General features: G+C 42.1%; 1 protein-coding gene across 3 annotated transcripts in view; it reads left to right on the forward strand.

Moving 5' to 3' along the window:
- Positions 1 to 1,190: 1,190 nt before the first annotated feature.
- Positions 1,191 to 18,685, forward strand: part of LOC115131025 (actin-binding protein WASF3-like) — a 34,140-nt gene continuing 16,645 nt past the window's right edge. For 2 of the 3 annotated variants that reach the window (XM_065019350.1, XM_065019352.1), the window contains exons 1-2: positions 1,191 to 1,288; positions 14,131 to 14,286. In XM_065019350.1, coding sequence (XP_064875422.1) covers positions 14,154 to 14,286 — 133 coding nt within the window. In that variant the 5' untranslated portion in view covers positions 1,191 to 1,288; positions 14,131 to 14,153. Of the gene's footprint in view, positions 1,295 to 14,130; positions 14,287 to 18,685 lie in introns of all 3 variants that reach the window. The other variant, XM_065019351.1, reaches the window with a different exon arrangement.

An 18,685-nucleotide genomic window follows, 5' to 3' on the forward strand; every position in this document is an offset into this window, starting at 1 on the left:
GGGCCCCGCCCACAGCTCTGGTTGAGGGCTTTATTGAGAAAAAACAAACAAAAACAACAAAGGAATTTTAAAAAATAAGATTTTAGTAGTTTATAATTTAATCTGTTTTGTTTTCACACAAAACAAAAAGTGGCGAAGTAGCTTCTGTTGTGCTGAGAGAGAGCTTCCGTTTTTATCGCTGTGGGCAAAGCCTTATCTTCCTGATGACAAACCAACACATTGTGTAGAGGATGGCATATGGAACATGCATTTTTACTGTATTGAAATATTTTACATGACGCAAGTATCCTGACAATAAAAGTGGTAATGTTGACATTGGGGTTTCTCTCTGTCTTGCTGTCTCTTTGTGTCTGTCTCTCTGTCTTGCTGTCTCTTTGTGTCTGTCTGTCCCTCTCTCTGTCTGTCTGTCTGTCTGTCTGTCTGTCTGTCTGTCTGTCTGTCTGTCTGTCTGTCTGTCTGTCTCTCTGTCTTGCTGTCTTGCTGTCTGTCTGTCTGTCTGTCCCTCTCCCTCTCTCTCTGTCTGTCTCTGTGTGAGTGCTTTTTTCCAGGTTATGTTCTCTTCCAGGAATAGAAGAGTGTCTTCAATAATGGAACAATCCCAGTTCGTCCTCCTTTTTATTTATTTCATTTTTTAATCTCTAAGATCTGTCATTACTGGTTCTCTGCCCTCTGTCTTTCTCTCTCTCACACACTTACACAGAAGATGAGGTTGCCCTCTCCCAAAATATAGTCTGCCCCCATTGCCTAGTTCAAAGCTTGTGCATCCCTAAAGCAAGCAGTCATCCCAGTCAGTTACTAAAGCTGCTAGAATGGAATCAGTCCAGCTCTATCATTAAACCCACCACTGCCACGTGCCAATTGCTCCCAAAAAACTCTCAAAAGATGCCCCAGTTATAAGACCATTTTAAACTGTAGGCCAAATCCTCCATCCCCCAAAATGTGTTTCTTTTAAGCCTTTGACGTTAACACGACATGGGGACTGGATTGCATAAAATGGTAAACCCGCTGTAGCCTCCCCTACACACCCTGAGACCCCGCCCTATCCATGCCCGACAGGGAACCTCGATGTCACTCATGCCTTTCAAGGGCTGCAATTTGACAATAGGAACACCCACTACTTATTAAATCCTTGCTGAATGCTGATTGGCGGAGGCTGACGGCGTATCCCGCCCCCCGCGGTGGATTGTTTAGAGTGGCCAGACCGCCAGGGACACAGATGGCAGCGCGAACAGGAGGAGTATCTAACGGGACATGCTGCCAGATTAATCTATTACATTTCTGACTGCTGGTGAGGGTATTTACTATGCTTTTATAACTCATAAGATTCTGAATATTTCTTGCCAAACTGTTTATATTTGCCCCTAATTTAATGTTTTTTTTTTATACATATATATGTATGTGTGTGTGGAATTGCGTTAATCCAAATGGTCGAACCACTGACTGGACATAGCGGCCGGCCACCACTAGTGGACACTCAATAGATTATAATGATGAAGCACAAGGGCTTTTTAAGAGTTCTGTGTCCAAGGCCCGATTCTTTAATTAAAATTATAGCCTATTTTTGCACACTCCATTTGGCCACTGCATGGCTTGGAACCGGTTGATTTATTGTTTACTGGAACGGACTAAATGCATTTGATGTAGAAAGTGTTGGAACTAAGTTGGGTTATAATATTGTTGCTATCGATGCAGGCTGGGAAATAGAATCGTTAAACAGATGTAGGTCAACCAACCCATCAGTAACGGGAAGAGACACTGAGGAACTTTGATTGATCGCGCTTGCCATCAGTGTTGTGTCTGCGTGTGTAGAATAGGCTGTGTTGTGTTTGTGCACTGCCTGCAGCCCGCGCACAGGCGGCATTTTTTGTTGCTCACCCACTCTACTTAAAGCAAGATGGATTAACTACAATTGTTCTATTAATATGTGCAATGGGCTACATTATTCTGTGAATGTAGGGCAGTGACATGTCAATTATTATAAGGGTCACAGGCTATAATTAATATAGCCTGTATATTTATTAATATAACTGTCTATTTAGGGCGAATAGGCATGGTGTAGAGATCATGCATGATCTAGCAATGTCAGAGTTTGAGTTTTAGCGTAATTTGTAGGGCAATGTGTAACCTGACGTAATTGATCTTGCAATATTGATGACCCCACCACGAGCTCTTGCGCCAAAAGGCTGTACTTGACTCATAAATTGATAATGTTGCCCTGCTCTGGAATTTCGGCATCCATAGTAAAAGCTGTGTGTGGGCGTAGAGGGTCTTTAGGGAGACACGTGAACTACATCCTGGTGGCAGCAGTCAGGATGCCTCTAGTGAAGTTCAAAGGCCCTCTGCTCTCTGAGCTCTCGAGATGACAAATGTGCTGCTAATCGTCTGAGAGGCTATAGTGGATTTGTGTGCCTGACAGAGAAAAGGACTTTAACTCTGTCATTAAAGTTATCAGTTTGTCAGAGTAGCCTGTATGCCTGGCGGAGCTATTCCTGTGTGTTTGTATTAGGGCATTACCCTTTCTTTGACTACGTGCAGTTTCTCACTCTCTCCCCATCTCTCTCTCTCTCCCCCAACTCGCTAGTGTTTTACATCTCTTGCTCTCTCTCCCCACCTCTCTCTTTCTCAAATGTTCTTACTCATATATATCAGTGGAGGCTCCTCAGAGGAGGAAGGGAAGGACCATCCTCAGTGAATTTCATGAAAATAGTGTAACATTAAAAAAGCTAGTTTTAGATAAAACCATACTAAATATATTCACGTTACCAAATAATTGATTAAAACAAAGAAGGTCTACAGTAGCCTCAACAGCGCAACGGTGTAGCCGGAGGATAGCTAGCTTCTGTCCTCCTCTGGGTTTATTGACTAAAATACAAAACCTAGGAGGCTCATAGTTCTCACCCCCTTACATAGACTTACACAGTAATTATGACAATTTCTGGAGGACGTCCGGTTATCGAGATTTACTGCCCGAAACCACTCACTTTTCCCGTGATATATAACTGTGTGGAAACGGTCAATTATAATAAATTATGAATGTAAATAGTGACGTGACATGGAACTGTTAAATTATATGCAAGTCCAAATATATATTCTCTACTGCCTTCGCTCTGTTCTCTGCATGATCAGTCATCAACGCTCATGGTTGGGTCAGACAGACCATCTCAGTATGGAGCGCAGTTCCCAATGCATGTAGACCTATCATCTCATCATGGTAACTTTTTTCCTTGTGACATGTAGGCCTATATTTGCTGCAGTATAGTCTATGCTACAGTAATATATGGACCGAATGTGCGTCTAATTTACACATCTCCATCTGGCTTTCGGGGCCACCTTGTTTTTTTAATTATTGCAGCTGCAGAGTTTTGAAACAGCCTATCGTTGCTTTAAATCAGAGCATTCACAAGCAGTCTTCCTCTCTCTCTCATCAATTCCATTCAAATTGCATCCAAAAAGATAATCCTGTTCAAAATTGATATACAGACGTGCCCAAATTTGTTGGTACCCTTACAGTTCATTAAAATAGTGCTTCATTCCTCCTGAAAAGGGATGCAATTAAAAGCTATTTTATCATGTATACTTGCATGCCTTTGGTATGTCATAGAATAAAGCAAAGAAGCTGTGAAAAGAGATGAATTATTGCTTATTCTACAAAGATATTCTAAAATGGCCTGGACATATTTGTTGCTACCCCTTAGAAAAAAATAATAAATAATTGGATTATAGTGATATTTCAAACTAATTAGTATCACACACCTCTCCAATCTTGTAATCAGTCATTCAGCCTATTTAAATGGAGAAAAGTAGTCACTGTGCTGTTTGGTATCATTGTGGTCACCACACTGAACATGGACCAGAGTAAAGTAGTCACTGTGCTGTTTGGTATCATTGTGTCACCACACTGAACATGGACCAGAGTAAAGTAGTCACTGTGCTGTTTGGTATCATTGTGTGCACCACACTGACTGAACATGGACCAGAACATGGACCAGAGTAAAGTAGTCACTGTGCTGTTTGGTATCATGTGGTCACCACACTGAACATGGACCAGAGTAAAGTAGTCACTGTGCTGTTTGGTATCATTGTGTGTCACCACACTGAACATGGACCAGAGTAAAGTAGTCACTGTGCTGTTTGGTATCATTGTGGTCATCATGGACCAGAGTAAAGTAGTCACTGTGCCATACTGAACATGGACCAGAGTAAAGTAGTCACTGTGCTGTTTGGTATCATTGTGAACATGGACCAGAGTAAAGTAGTCACTGTGCATCATTGTGCTCACCATGAACATGGACCAGAGTAAAGTAGTCACTGTGCTGTTTGGTATCATTGTGGTCACCACACTGAACATGGACCAGAGTAAAGTAGTCACTGTGCTGTTTGGTATCATTGTGGTCACCACACTGAACATGGACCAGAGTAAAGTAGTCACTGAGCTGTTTGGTATCATTGTGTGCACCACACTGAACATGGACCAGAGTAAAGTAGTCACTGTGCTGTTTGGTATCTGATTGTGGTCACTGAACATGGACCAGAGTAAAGTCACCACACTGAACATGGACCAGAGTAAAGTAGTCACTGTGCTGTTTGGTATCATTGTGTGCACCACACTGAACATGGACCAGAGTAAAGTAGTCACTGTGCTGTTTGGTATCATTGTGAACATGGACCAGAGTAAAGTAGTCACTGTGCTGTTTGGTATCACACCACACTGAACATGGACCAGAAAGTAAAGTAGAACATGGACACACTGTGCTGTTTGGTATCATTGTGTGCACCACACTGAACATGGACCAGAGTAAAGTAGTGACTGTGCTGTTTGGTATCATTGTGTGCCACACTGAACATGGACCACACTAAAGTAGTCACTGAGCTGTTTGGTATCATTGTGGTCACCACACTGAACATGGACCAGAGTAAAGTAGTCACTGTGCTGTTTGGTATCATTGTGTCCACCACACTGAACATGGACCAGAGTAAAGTAGTCACTGAGCAGTTTGGTATCATTGTGGTCACCACATTGAACATGGACCAGAGTAAAGTAGTCACTGTGCTGTTTGGTATCATTGTGTGCACCACACTGAACATGGACCAGAGTAAAGTAGTCACTGTGCTGTTTGGTATCATTGTGTGCACCACACTGAACATGGACCAGAGTAAAGTAGTCACTGTGCTGTTTGGTATCATTGTGTGCACCACACTGAACATGGACCAGAGTAAAGTAGTCACTGTGCTGTTTGGTATCATTGTGTGCACCACACTGAACATGGACCAGAGTAAAGTAGTCACTGTGCTGTTTGGTATCATTGTGTGCACCACACTGAACATGGACCAGAGTAAAGTAGTCACTGTGCTGTTTGGTATCATTGTGTGCACCACACTGAACATGGACCAGAGAAAGCAAAGGAAAGATTTGTCTGAGGAGATCAGAAAGACAATAATAGACAAGCATGGTAAAGGTTAAAGGCTACAAGACCATCTCCAAGCAGCTTGATGTTCCTGTGACAACAGTTGTAAATATTATTAAGAAGTTTAAGTTTGGATCTGTAGCCAACCTCCCTGGGCGCGGCCGCAAGGGGAAAGTCAACCCCAGATTGAACAGAAGGAGAGTGTGAATGGCAGAAAAAGAACCACGGATAACTGCCAAAGAGATCCAAGCTGAAGATACGTCAGTTTCTGATCGCACCATCCGTCGCTTTTTGAGCGACAGTGGGCTCCATGGAAGAAGACCCCAGGAGGACTCCACTTTTGAAAGAAAAACAAAGACGGACTGGAATTTGCTAAAATGCATATTGACAAGCCACAATTCTTCTGGGAGAATGTCCTTTGTACAGATGAGTCAACTGGAGCTTTTTGGCAAGTCGCATCAGCTTTATGTTCACAGATGAAAAAATTAAGCTCACAAAGAAAAGAACACCATACCTACAGTGAAACATGGAGAAGGCTCGGTTCTGTTTTGGGGCTGTTTCGCTGTGCCTGGCACAGGGTGCCTTGAATCTGTGCAGGGCACAATGAAATCTCAAGACTATCATGGCATTGTGGAACAAAACGTACTGCCCAGTGTCAGAAAGCTCTGTCTCAGTCGCAGGTCATGGGTCCTCCAACAGGATAATGACCCAAAACACACAGCTAAAAGCACCCAAGAATGGATAAGAACAAAACATTGGACTTTTCTGAAGTGGCCTTCTATGAGGCCTGTTCTGAATCCTATCTAACATGTATGGAAAGAGCTGAATCTTGCAGTCTGGAGAAGGCACCCATCAAACCGGAAGCAGTTTGCTCAGGAAGAGTGGGCCAAACTACCTGTTAACAGGTGCAGAAGTCTCATTGAGAGCTACAGAAAACATTTGATTGCAGTGATTGCCTCTAAAGGTTGTGCAACAAAATATTAGGTTATGGGTCCCATCATTTTTGTCCATGCCAGTTTAATTTGTTTTATTATTTACAATATGTTGAATAAAAAAAATCAAAAGCAAAGTCTGATTTCTATTAAATATGGAATAAACAATTGTGGATGCCAATTGCTTTTGTCAGTTTCAAGTTATTTCAGAGGAAATTGTGCATTCTTTGAATTTTGTGGAGGGGTACCAACAAATTTGAGCACGTCTGTATATAGAGGACCAGTCAAAAGTTTGGAAACACCTACTCATTCAAGGGTTTTTCTTTATTTTTACTATTTTCTACATTGTAGAATAAAACATCAAAACTATGAAATAAGACACATGGAATAATGTAGTAACCAAAAAAGTGTTAAACAAATGAAAATATATTTTATATGTGAGATTCTTCAAAGTAGCCCCCCTTTGCCTTGATGACAGCTTTGCGCACTCTTAGTATTCTTTCAACCAGCTTCACCTGGCTGCTTTTCCTTGAGTCTGCGGTCCAACTCATCCCTAACCATCTCAATCTGGAGCAGGTTTTCATCAAGGATCTCTCTGTACCTTGCTCAGTTCATCTTTCCCTCGATCCTGGCTAGTAACCCAGTCCCTGCCGCTGAAAAACATCCCCACAGCATGATGCTGTCACCACCATGCTTCACCGTAGGGATGGTGCCAGGTATCCTCCAGATGTGACGCTTGGCATTCAGGCCAAAGAGTTCAATCTTGGTTTCATCAGACCTGAGAATCTTGTTTCTCACGTTCAGAGTCCTTTCTTTTGGCAAACTCTAAGCGGGCTTGGAGTGGCTTCCGTCTGGTCACTCTACCATAAAGACCTGATTTGGTGGAGTGCTGCAGAAATGGTTATCCTCTGGAAGGTTCTCCACAGCAGAACTCTGAAGCTCTGCCAGAGTGACCATCGGGATCAAATAAAATAGTTTTATTGGTCACATACACTTGTTTAGCAGATGTTATTGCGGGTGCTTCTAGCTCCGACAGTGCAGTAATATCTAATAAGTAACATCTAACAGTTTCACAACATATACCCAAAATACACGTAAATCTAAGTAAGGAATTGATTAGGAATATCTATACATATATGTCAGAGTGGAATTTGACTAAGAAACAGTGGAATAGTAAAGAATACAGTATATACACATGAGATGGGTGATGCAATATTTACACACAATTAAAGGGACTAAGATACCATAGAATAGTATAGAGTTTATACATATGAGATAAGTAATGCTAGATACAGAGACATTATTAAAGTGGCTCGTGTTTCATTTCCTTAAAGTGGCCAGTGATTCCTACTCTATGTCTATAGGCAGCCACCTCTGATGTGCTGGTGATGGCTGTTTAACAGTCTGATGGCCTTGAGATAGAAGCTGTTTTTCAGTCTCTCGGTCCCTGCTTTGATGCACCTGTACTGACCTCGTCTTCTGGATGATAGCGGGGTGAACAGTCAGTGACTCGCGTGGTTGATGTCCTTGATGATATTTTTGACCTTCCGATGGCATCGGGTGCTGTAGGTGTCCTGGAGGGTGGGAAGTTTGCCCCCGGTAATACGTTGTGCAGACTGCACCACCCTCTGGAGAGCTTTGCGGTTGTGAGGGGTGCCGTTGCCGTACCAGGCGGTGATACAGCCCAACAGGATGCTCTCGATTGTGCATCTAGAAAAGTTTTAGGGTTTTAGGTGTTAATCCAAATTGCTTTAGGCTCCTGAGGTTGAAGAGGCATTGTTGCGCCTTCTTCACCACACTCTGTGTGGGTGGACCATTTCAGTTAGTCAGTGATGTGTACGCAGAGGAACTTGAAGCTTTCCACCTTCTCCACTGTGGTCCAATCGATGTGGATAGGGGGGTGCTCCCTCTGCTGTTTCCTGAAGTCCACGATCATCTCTTGGTCACCTCCCTGACCAAGGCCCTTCTCCCCCAATTGCTCTGAGCGGCCAGCTCTAGGAAGGGTCTTGGTGGTTTCAAACTTCTTCATTTAAGAATGATGGAGGCCACTGTGTTCTTGGACCTTCAATGCTGCAGACATTTTTTGGTATCCTTCCCCAGATCTGTGCCTCGACACAATCCTGTCTGAGTCCTACGGACAATTCTTTTGACCTCATGACTTGGTTTCTGCTCTGACATACACTGTCAACTGTGGGACCTTATATAGACAGGTGTGTGCCTTTCCAAATCATGTCCAATCAATTGAATTTACCACAAGTGGACTCCAATCAATTTGAATAAACATCTCAAGGATGATCAATGGAATCTGGATGCACTTGAGTACCTGTTAACAGGTGCAGAAGTCTCATTGAGAGCTACAGAAAACATTTGATTGCAGTGATTGCCTCTAAAGGTTGTGCAACAAAATATTAGGTTATTAGGTTCATTTTTGTCCATGCCAGTTTAATTTGTTTTATTATTTACAATATTATGCTGAATAAAAAACTCTAAAGCAAAGTCTGATTTTTATTAAATATGGAATAAACAATTGTGGATGCCAATTGCTTTAGAATAAGGCTATTTCATAATAAAATATGGAAAAAGTCAAGGGGTCTACTTTTCGAATGCACTGTATAGATGTCCTAGCCTACCTCTTTCAGGTGATGAATTCAATGCAGAATTAGCCTTATATTGAACTAATACATTATGGGTTATGCATAGTAAGCTTCTAATTAATATCTTGCCAATATGCATGTCCCTGTGGTCCACTGGCCTCTCCTTTAAATAAAATGCCCCTTAGCTGGAAAAGCTAGCCTAGAATTTTTTTAATTGTACCTTTATTTTACTAGGCAAGTCAGTTAAGAACAAATTCTAATTTTCAATGAAGGCTAACTGCCTGTTCAGGGGTAGAAATACAGATTTGTACCTTGTCAGCTCGGGGATTCGAACTAGTCCAACACTCTAACCACTAGGCCACCCTGCCGCCCAATAGCTTGCTGGACATTACATTTTGCATTTCTTCTACCAATAGACAATTCGAAGAGGGACGCAAAGCTCTTGTTTTCTGAACGTTAAATACAGCAGCCAATAGAACTCACGGGTAGTTCGAAAGAAGAGCGAACGTGGTTAGCAGTTATTTATTCAGTCCCATATCCATTCAATCTTCGTAAAGAGAAGTGAAAGCCATCTGCATGTAATTCTAGTCCTATATTATTCCGCATGTCATTAGAATGATGGAGATGAGGACAACGGAACTCATTTAATTACCTGTTGAAAGTGAGGAAGGAATGACGCAACAATGGAGAGAGAAAGAGGAGGTGGCTAATAACATGAAGGGAAATGTTATGAAAGGTATATATGCGTCAGCCTACTAATTATACAAATATTATATTATTATATTTATACTATTATATTTCAAAATTAAATTCAAATTCTCTAGCCTATGCTTGTAACTTTGTAGGCTGCACCATAATCACATGATATTTTCTGCTTTATCATGGTTTGAATGATGTGCGTAATATAATAATACAGTTTAATACAATATAGTAAAGAAATACAGTTCACACTCAAAAAGATTAGCCTAATAGAGCTAGTTTCAATAATTTACCCAAGAGAGCACATAGCTAGTTACATCTATGTGCTTTTATGTTTTTCTGTCCTGCGTAATGTGCAGTAGCCTATATATTGGATAACGGCACAATCATTTGAGCTTTTTTGGACTTGTGCTCATAAAATGTATTTAATGTATTGCTCAGGAAGCATGAGGCTTGAATTTTCGATCAAAGCTCTAATCAAATCCAGACACGCTATTTATATGCTTTTTTTCAGAGTTGTGTACAAATTTGATTTGAGACTCAACTTGATAGAAAATAAAATAACTTGAGACTTGACTTGGAGCCTTAAGACTCGGGACTCGACTTTGTCTTGAGACTGATGACTTGAATTGATCTAACATGTTTTGTCACTCATCTTGTGGCACAGGTTCTATCTCTACGTGGATTAGGTCTACTCTACACGCAGCCAGAGACAGTAGCGGCAGCATCGCCCTTGCAAGGGAAACGCACACTTTGAACTCTGATTGGACCAGCAAACTGTCAATCAACGCAGGTCGGGTGAGCTAGCCAACAGATTGCTAATTTGCTGTACAGCTATAGGATCGGATGCAGTGAAAACTCCAATTGTTTTTTTAATTATTATTTTATTTTTTAAACTCAAATTGTTGGGATAGAGGATTGCCATAATAAATAAATATTTTGGGGGGTGATCAATAATATTAACTATTTACTTTGCAAGCTCACCAGCAATGGGGCAACAATTACTAGCATAGGCCTACTGGTATTTGGATATGTAACAATTCATTAAAATTAATAATTTACTTATGAAGCTTGCATTTGGAATTTGTACTTAAAATGAATTATTACTGTGTTCGAAGACCAAACTCCCGCCAGTGGAGAACTTTTTTTCTCTTGCTGAAATGTTTTCTGTTGCTTTCACACGTTTAAATGCATAGGACCTCTGTGTTAAATCTATATTCCATCCAATACTACAATAATTGCTAGCGTTTCATTATTCCATCCCCTTATCGTTTATTGCAACACCTAGACATTTCTGTTTCACGTTTGATAGTCCAACGATACATTTTCATTTATATTTGTTTATAGTCCACATGAATGTTCTCAAGATTCATGAGGGGTAAGTTCTGTTTATTTAACTGTTTATTTCATTCAATTTATGGTTTCCTTTGTTCATATTTTCCGGGTTATGTCGGAGTTTCGTGTGTCTGTGTCCTATGTGTGTAATAGGAGCGAGTGCCTCAGTGCGCATAGGAATAGGCTACATGGCCTGCGCTCAACGCTTTGGGGGCAGAATGTTGAATAAGACAATCATTGTTCCATGTATGCATGGTGTTGAAATATCATACATAATTATTGTCTGATTAAGATTTATGTACTAATGTAACAATGGATGTGGAAATTGCCTTTTACATTGTAGAACCAGTTACTAATGCTATAGTTCTATTAACTTTGTTGACTTAAACATGAGATAATATGGTGACAATGGTGTAGTCTGTGTGTAACGGTTAGCGGTTATGATATGAAGGTTTGGCGTACACACAGACAGCTGATGTGTTATGCACTGGATTCCACAAGCAAAGAGAAAAGGTGAGCGAGGAGGAGAGCGCATAGATGTGAGAAGGAATTACGAGCAAAGTGATCATGCTGTTTGAATGTGGCAGCTATGAAAGTGAACTGTGTTTTGCGTGTGATCAGGGGGTGTATTCATTCTGCCGATTCTGTTGAAAAACGTTTCTTAAACGGAAGCAAACAGAACGAAATAGGGATAAACATACCTGAATTTGTCCAATAGAAACTCTCGTTTGTAGCCGTTGGACTAATGACTACACCCTAGATCAGCTAGATGCGGGCAAGAGTGTACAAGGCCGTATTGAATGTGTCACTGTCACATTGATTACAAAAAATGTACTTGACCTGTCCACCTACGTTGTAAACTTTCATTAATAGGCTAGGTTGTAGCAAACTGGGTACAGGGACAATTATCATGTATCATGTAGTAGCCTAAACCTATCGTTGTTACATTGAGCTGAGTGAATGGAATTTGAATGACAGTCATCCAATATGCTGTAATAGAAATAAGGCCATGCTCATAAAGAAATGTATCGTCCTCCCTCATCTTAAACGACACCGGCCATCACTAGTGTATATAATATTAATTGTATTATTATTATTGTCTCATTCACACCTGCACTGTTGGAGCTCGGAGCTTAAGAATTTCCCTGTACACTGCAACTACATTTGCAAACCTGAATGTGACTAACTATAAGAAATCGTAATCTAAACTCTCTCTCTATTTTTCCATGTGTCTGTCTTTCTACCATCTCTTCCTTTCTGAGTGGAGTGCCCTCGTTTCAGGGTGTGTTAAAGGAGGTCTGGGGAGGAGGAGGGGAGCGGAGGGGGAGGCATGCATGGGAGCACTCTGCTGTTGCCGTGTGAACGGAGCTCTATTGTCCTAGGAACCTTTCAGAGTGGCTTCCCTGAGGCCCTTGCACACCCCCTCCCTCACTAACTCACTCTCCACACACACACACACACACACACTATATACAGACATGATTTACCCCCTCACACACACACACACACACACACATGTTCCCTTCCTCTCTCCCCTTCCTTTCATTTGCCTCCCCACCCTAACCTCTTAATTATCTCCCCATTGTCACACCAGACAAGAACCAATACAACTCACGGCATATGTTAACTATACTCAGAACTTCCAAGCAGAGCAGACCAACACATTTCACAGACTAGCGTTTTTCTATAATACTGTAGGCCTGGTTCCATATGCAAACCATGGCGCTATCTCTTTAACAGCATGCCTAATCAGCTGTTTTCAGTGAGTTTTGTGGCAGCAGACGGTGATGGAGTCATTTCTCCTATGTTGTCCCTTATTGGTTTATGGCTGTAAACAGGGCAGGGGGTATTGGACCGAGGCCAGCGGAGGACTCTGCCGTAGCCTTGTGGGGAGGTTGCTACTTGGTGGTCAGAAATGACGATTTTCTCTGTCAACAACATCAAAGGGTCTAGCCTCGCAGTTAAGATTGTTGGGCCAGTAACCGAAAGGTCGCTGGTTCAAATCCCTGAGCCAGCAAGTTGGAATACTATGCCGTTCTGCCCTTGAGCAAGGCAGTTAGCCCCAAACAACAATTGCTCCCGGGCACCAATGACCTGGACATTGATTAAGGTAGCCAACCGCACCTCTCTGATTCAGAGGGGTTGGGTTAAATGCGCAAGACACATTTCGGTGGAATGCATTCAGTTGTGCAACTGACTAGATAGATATCACCTTTCCCTTCACAAAACGCCCTATTCATCAATGACATGCATAGCCTAGCATACTAGATCTGAAATGAAGTGCATGACTAAGGGGTCAGCATTGCTGTTGGGAGTGTGGCCCCCAGCAGTTCCTCAAGCTGTAGCTGTATTGTTCTTCTGCTGCTCCTCTGGGAGGACAGGGAGTAGAGATGATACACTGTGAGGAACAGGAAGCTGAAGGCCGCAAAAACAGGAAGCAGGAAGAGGCCCAGATAAGATGGCCGCTCCGACACTTTCTGAGATCCCTTTTTCATCTGCTATAGAAGCTGCCCTTAGACTCAGATCTAGGATCAGCTTAGCCTCCTCAGATCCTGATTTTAACCATTCTAGGGAAGATGCTAACCTCACCTTAGATTAGTGTCAAGGAATGGGCAACTTGATCCTTAGTATCTAGTGAATGTGTCCAATTGTATTGGAGAGTGTGTGTGTTGGTCTGAACTATCAAGGGAATGGGTCTCAGCGTGCACGCCACGGGAGAGTGAGTGTGTGTGTGTGTGTATGTTTGGACAGTTGACCCTACATCTGGGGCAGTGGTAAGGCTGGAAAGCATTAGCTGGACTGTAGCTTATTTTCCTAATACCTTCATCTGTCTGCCGATGGCCTGCTACTGTTTACTATTACAGTCTGAACGGGTCACAGTTGTATGCCAAGTCTCTTTAACCCTGTTTCAAAGAATAGGATTGTGTGTTTGTTAGTGTGTGGTAATACGTCTGGCCATGTGACTATCTGTGTGTGTGTGTGTTTGTGTTTATACTACTTACCATACTTGCAATAGTTATAACTTAAAACAAAAATGGTCTGTAAGTACGTCCTTTGTAAGTCGCTCTGGATAAGAGCGTCTGCTAAATGACTTAAATGTAAATGTAAATGTAAGTAGAGTGTGTCATATATCATATGCATTGTGTGTCCTGTGCTTCTCTCTAGGTGTGACAGTGTGAGGCATCACCATGCCTCTGGTGAAGAGGAACATCGACCCGCGCCACCTGTGCCGGGGGGCGTTGCCAGAGGGCTTAGGCAGTGAACTGGAGTGTGTGATGAACAACACCCTCTCCTCCATCATCCGCCAGCTCAGCAGCCTGAGTAACACACACACAGAGCACACACACACACTCTCTCTCAGAGCACTAACCACACACTACAAACAACTTCATACGCTTTATACCAGTGTGTCAACAGTAACATATGTCATTATCATTGCCCTCTTCCACACCTATGAATAATATGCTTATTCTCCTCAAGTTGTATTGATCCTCACTATATGAGATATGTTACAATCCCCAAGTGAGTTAACCCTATTGGCGCAATGGGTAGGGTGTTTGCCTTTCACCCCAGCGACCCAGGTTCGCTTCCCTGCCCTGCCGTTCACTACAATATTATACATTTACACTATTTCACACTCGCATTAAAATACTCTCTCATCACTATCTCCTAGTTATCTTGCTACACTGCACAGTCCTGTTTGACGTTGATAAGAAGATGATGTAGTGTTTAATCCTGGAGCAGTGATTGATTTGTGAGGATCAGACCTACAGGTCGCTAGGTCAAGACTCTGTCATCATAGACCCACAGGAGGATGTAATCCTGTTTAGATATTTCCGCTAGAATACATTCAGAATATGTGTGTGTGTTTGGGTGTACTGCGGTATATTAAACAGAGTGACTATGACGTAAGGGGGAGGAGCCTGAATACCCTGGCTGTTCCCATGACACAACCAATATCATGTCCTGTGGAATATATTGACATATTCTTTCCTCCCTTATACCCAGTATCCAACCACCACTGCTCCCCCTCTCACTCTCTCTCGACCCTCCCTTTCTTGCTTTCTACGTCTTCCTCATACTCTGTTTTCTTCCCTCCCCCAACTCTGTCCCTCTCTCTCTTTCTGTCTCGCTTTCTGTCTCTCTTTCTTTCTCTCTCTCTCTCTCTCTCTCTCTCTCTCTCTCTCTCTCTCTCGTTCTCTGTGATTGTGAGAGTTCTTGTGGTGGGAGTGGGTCTTTCAGCAGCTGCTGTGTGGGATAAATATAAATAACTAGGTACAAAGGCCTGGAAGGTCTGAGCTAGGGACAGGAGGTGTGTGTGTGTATGTATCCGTGTGTGTATCCGTGTGTGTGTGTGTGTGTGTGTGTGTGTGTGTGTGTGTATCCGTGTGTGTGTGCATCTGTGTGTGTATCCGTGTGTGTGTGTGCGCATCTGTATGTGTGTGTGTGTGTGTGTGGAGGTGGACTGAATGTCAGAACCATGAATGGAGGTCAGAGTTGATGGAACTCAGCATGCTAGATCTCTCTTCCTTCCTTCCTCTAGATAGAGGTCATTATCTCAGTATGGTGACAGAAATAGTCTAGATTGTTCTCCAGAGGTCATCCTGTCAGTATGGTGACAGAAATAGTCTAGATTGTTCTCCAGAGGTCATCCTGTCAGTATGGTGACAGAAATAGTCTAGATTGTTCTCCAGAGGTCATCCTGTCAGTATGGTGACATAAAATAGTCTAGATGTTTCTCCAGAGGTCATCCTGTCAGTATGGTGACATAAAATAGTCTAGATGTTTCTCCAGAGGTCATCCTGTCGGTATGGTGACAGAAATAGTCTATATTGTGCGTGTGCACGCACGCGCCGTGTGTGTGCATTCATGCGTGCGTTTGCGTATGACACACAAAAGTTCAGCGTTGTTAAAACGTATTGATGCTGACCTAAACAGACTTGCTCTAGCAAAGATTGATTGCTGTGGATTTTTCCTCTAGGACCTTCCCTGACAGTGATGCCCTGGTCTATTTGTTAGTTACATTTGTTACCAGAAGAATGGCAGAAAGAGAATTGATAGTACCAATCTTCAAGTTCATCTCAGTTGGTTTCCCCTACCTGTCTGACGCCAAACACCAGTCTCAATGTCAACAGTGAAGAGGCGACTCCGGGATGCTGGCCTTCTAGGCAGAGTTTCAAAGAAAAAGCCATCTCAGACTGGCAAATAAAAAGAAAAGATTAAGATGGGCAAAAGAACACAGACACTGGACAGAGGAACTCTGCCTAGAAAGCCAGCATCTCAGCGTCGCCTCTTCAATCCTGTTGACGTTGAGACTGGTGTTTTGCGGGTACTATTTAATGATGCTGCCAATTGAGGATACGTGAGTCGTCTGTTTCTCAAACTAGTCACTAATGTACTTGTCCTCTTGCTCGGTTGTGCACCGGGGCCTCCCACTCCTCTTTCTATTCTGGTTAGAGACCGTTTGCGCTGTTCTGTGAAGGGGAGTAGTACACAACGTTGTACGAGATCTTCAGTTTCTTGGCAATTTCTCGCATGGAATAGTTACACCAGAGTTTCAGAAGAAAGGTCTTTGTTTCTGGCCATTTTGAGCCTGTAATCGAACACACAAATGCTGATTCTGCAGATACTCAACTAGTCTAAAGAAGGCCAGTTTTATTGCTTCTTTAAATAGAACAACAGTTTTCAGCTGTGCTAACATAATTGCAAAAGGGTTTTCTAATGATCAATTAGCCTTTTAAAATGATAAACTTGGATTAGCTAACACAGCGTGCCATTGGAACACAGGAGTGATGGTTGCTGATAATGGGCCTCTGTACGCCTATATAGATATTCCATAAAATGTGCCGTTTCCAGCTACAATAGTCATTTACAACATTAGCAATGTCTACACTGTATTTCTGACAATTTTATGTTATTTTAATGGACAAAAAATATGCTTTTCTTTCAAAAACAAGGAAATGTCTAAGTGACCCCAAACTTTTGAATGGTAGTATATAAACTCAGCAAAAAAAGAAATATCCTCTCACTGTCAACTGCGTTTATTTTCAGCAAACTTAACATTTGTAAAAATTTGTATGAACATAACAAGATTTAACAACTGAGACAAACTAAACAAGTTCCACAGACATGTGACTAACAGAAATGGACTAATGTGTCCTTGAACAAAGGGAGGGGACAAAATCAAAAGTAACAGTCAGTATCTGGTGAGCAGGGACCCTGGGCATCTTTCTTTTGGTGTTTTTCTGAGTAAGTAGAAAGGCCTCTTTAGGGTCCTAAGTTTTCATAACTGTGACCTTAATTGCCTACCGTCTGTAAGCTATTAGTGTCTTAATGACCGTTCCACAGGTGCATGTTCATTAATTGTTTATGGTTCATTGAACAAGCATGGTAAACAGTGTTAAAAACCTTTACAATGAACATCTGTGAAGTTATTTGGATTTTTGCAAATTGTCTTTGAAAGACAGGGTCCTGAAAAGGGGACTTTTTCTTCTTTTTTTGCTGAGTTTATATATGTACGTATGTATTTATTTACAGTTGAAGTGGGAAGTTTGCAGACACCTGAGCCAAATGCATTTAAACACAGTTTTGAACAATTCCTGACATTTAATCCGAGTAAAAATGCATTGTCTTAGGTCAGTTAGGATCACCACTTTATTTTAAGAATGTGAAATGTCAGAATAATAGTAGAGAGAATTATTTATTTCAGCTTTTATTTATTTCATTACATTCCCAGTGGGTCAGAAGTTTACATACACTCAATTAGTATTTGGTAGCATTGACTTTAAATTGTTTATCTTGGGTCACACGTTTCAGGTAGCCTTCCACAAGCTTCCCACAATAAGTTGGGTGAATTTTGGCCCTTTCCTCCTGACAGAGCTGGTGGATCTGAGTCAGGTTTGTAGGCCTCCTTGCTCGCACACACTTTTTCAGTTCTGCCCACACATTTTCTATAGGATTGAGGTCAGGGCTTTGTGATGGCCACTCCAATACCTTGACTTTGTTGTCCTTAAGCCATTTTTCCACAACTTTGGAAGTGTGCTTGGGGTCATTGTCCATTTGGAAGACCCATTTGCGACCAAGCTTTGATGTCTTGAGATGCTGCTTCAATATATCCACATAATTTTCATACCTCATGATGCCATCTATTTTGTGAATTGCACCAGACCCTCCTGCAGCAAAGCACCCCCACAACATGATGCTTCCAACCCCGTGCTTCACGGTTGGGATGGTGTCTTCGGCTTGCAAGCCTCCCCCTTTTTCCTCCAAACATAACGATGCTCATTATGGCATTTACATTTACATTTAAGTCATTTAGCAGACGCTCTTATCCAGAGCGACTTACAAATTGGTGCTTTCACCTTATGACATCCAGTGGAACAGCCACTTTACAATAGTGCATCTAGGTCTTTTAAGGGGGGAGGGGAGAAGGATTACTTTATCCTATCCTAGGTATTCCTTAAAGAGGTGGGGTTTCAGGTGTCTCCGGAAGGTGGTGATTGACTCCGCTGTCCTGGCGTCGTGGCCATTTTAGTTTCATCAGACCAGAGGACATTTCTCCAAAAAGTACGATCTTTGTCCCCATGTGCAGTTGCAAACCGTAGTCTGGCTTTTTTATGGCGGTTTTGGATCAGTGGCTTCTTCCTTGCTGAACGGCCTTTCAGGTTCTGTCGATATAGGACTCGTTTTACTGTGGATATAGATACTTGTGTACCTGTTT

The sequence above is a fragment of the Oncorhynchus nerka genome, linkage group LG6 (assembly GCF_034236695.1).
Source record: "Oncorhynchus nerka isolate Pitt River linkage group LG6, Oner_Uvic_2.0, whole genome shotgun sequence".
In the NCBI taxonomy this organism is placed as follows: Eukaryota; Metazoa; Chordata; class Actinopteri; order Salmoniformes; family Salmonidae; genus Oncorhynchus; species Oncorhynchus nerka.